Source organism: Apaloderma vittatum, unplaced genomic scaffold (assembly GCF_000703405.1).
Source record: "Apaloderma vittatum isolate BGI_N311 unplaced genomic scaffold, ASM70340v1 scaffold24950, whole genome shotgun sequence".
Classification (NCBI taxonomy): Eukaryota; Metazoa; Chordata; class Aves; order Trogoniformes; family Trogonidae; genus Apaloderma; species Apaloderma vittatum.
The window spans coordinates 14,072-15,400 of NW_009693189.1; the positions used below are offsets into that span (position 1 = coordinate 14,072).

A 1,329-nucleotide genomic window follows, 5' to 3' on the forward strand; every position below is an offset into this window, starting at 1 on the left:
GGTCAGGCATCACCCACTAAAATTAGTTGCCAGCCTGGGCACAAGGTCTTACGCCAGGAAAAGCTGAGCCTGGCACTTAAGGGGCAAGGTGATTTCACAACCCAGTAAGGCAGAGACGTGCTGCCAGGTGGACCCATACCACACCACCCAAAAAGCTACCAAAAAGCACTCTACCCCCAAAAAAGCACTACCATGCATCACCACACGCTGCCTTGCCCAAGACGTGGCATGCCTGCATCCCTCCGCACCCCAGGACCACAGGAGGATGCTCCAGCCAGCCCCAAGGTGGTGATCATGTCCCGAAAGCGGGACACCAGGGGAACAGGCTGTCCACAGCTCACCTCTGCCTGCGTGAATTTCTTGTCAGCTCCCAGGAGATACGGGGTGATGAAGCTCTCCCCAGGCCGGATCTGTGTCATGAAGCCGTAGAAGCAGAGGTAGAAGACTTGCATTTTCCAGCGCTGGTCCGGCACCGTCTCCGATGCCGGCTTTCTGGCGTCATCATCCCTCTTGGGCATGGCTCTGCCTGCTCTGCCGTGGGACGGCAGCGTTATCCTGGGGCCTGTCAGCTAGACAGGCTTTGCCGGGCCAGACAGCCCCTCTGTGGCCGCAGGCACTCTCCAACACATGGAAAGCCACGTCGCTGCCGTTTCTGGGGAGAAAGCAGCATTTGGCACGGGCTCAAATTCCTCCATAATCGCAAGGCAAATAAATACAACTACCTTCCCCCCAGGCGACGTTCTTGCAAGAAGAAAAGCAGCCGCGCGTCTTGCTGTGCAAAAGCCAGAGGGGGGGCCCCTTTCGTCCAGCATTTGTAAATCCCAAATAAAAGAACCTGGAGGCATGAGGCACCTGGCTCTGCGGCAGGGCATCCTCAGCTCCCATCGCCTCATTTTTTTCCCTTTTAAGAGTCAGTGGGGTTTTACCCTCTCCCCGAAATGACGTGTCCCGAGTCGCTCCGCTCCAGAACCGGAGGCAGAGGGATGCAGATGCCCTGTGCTGCTCCAGAGGGAGATGGCAGTGGCCACAGGGACCGTGCCAGTTGTGAAATCGAGTTAATGTGCACACCGGGAGCGGGGCTGCCCATGTTACACATTAGCTGAGTGGTTGGTGGGACTTTAGCTGAGCCACAAGCAAGCAGCTGCCCCTTGGCTCACTTCTGGTGGGACGTGATGCTTGGGCAGCACTGCCCACCCTGAGGAGAGTGCAAAATGCCATTGAGGTTCACAGTCTGGAGGGGGATTAAATGCTCAGATCCTGAAGTCTGACCACACGAAAGCTGGCAGCACTGTGGAGGCCCGATTAGCGGTCACGGGATGAAGGCTTGGC

General features: G+C 57.3%; 1 protein-coding gene across 1 annotated transcript in view; it reads right to left on the reverse strand.

Annotated features, from left to right (window-relative positions):
• Positions 1-518, reverse strand: part of SLC19A1 (solute carrier family 19 (folate transporter), member 1) — a 3,401-nt gene extending 2,883 nt beyond the window's left edge. The window contains 1 exon segment of the mRNA XM_009878225.1: positions 342-518. Within this exon segment, the coding sequence (XP_009876527.1) occupies positions 342-518 (177 nt within the window).
• Between the last annotated feature and the right edge of the window lie 811 nt (positions 519-1,329).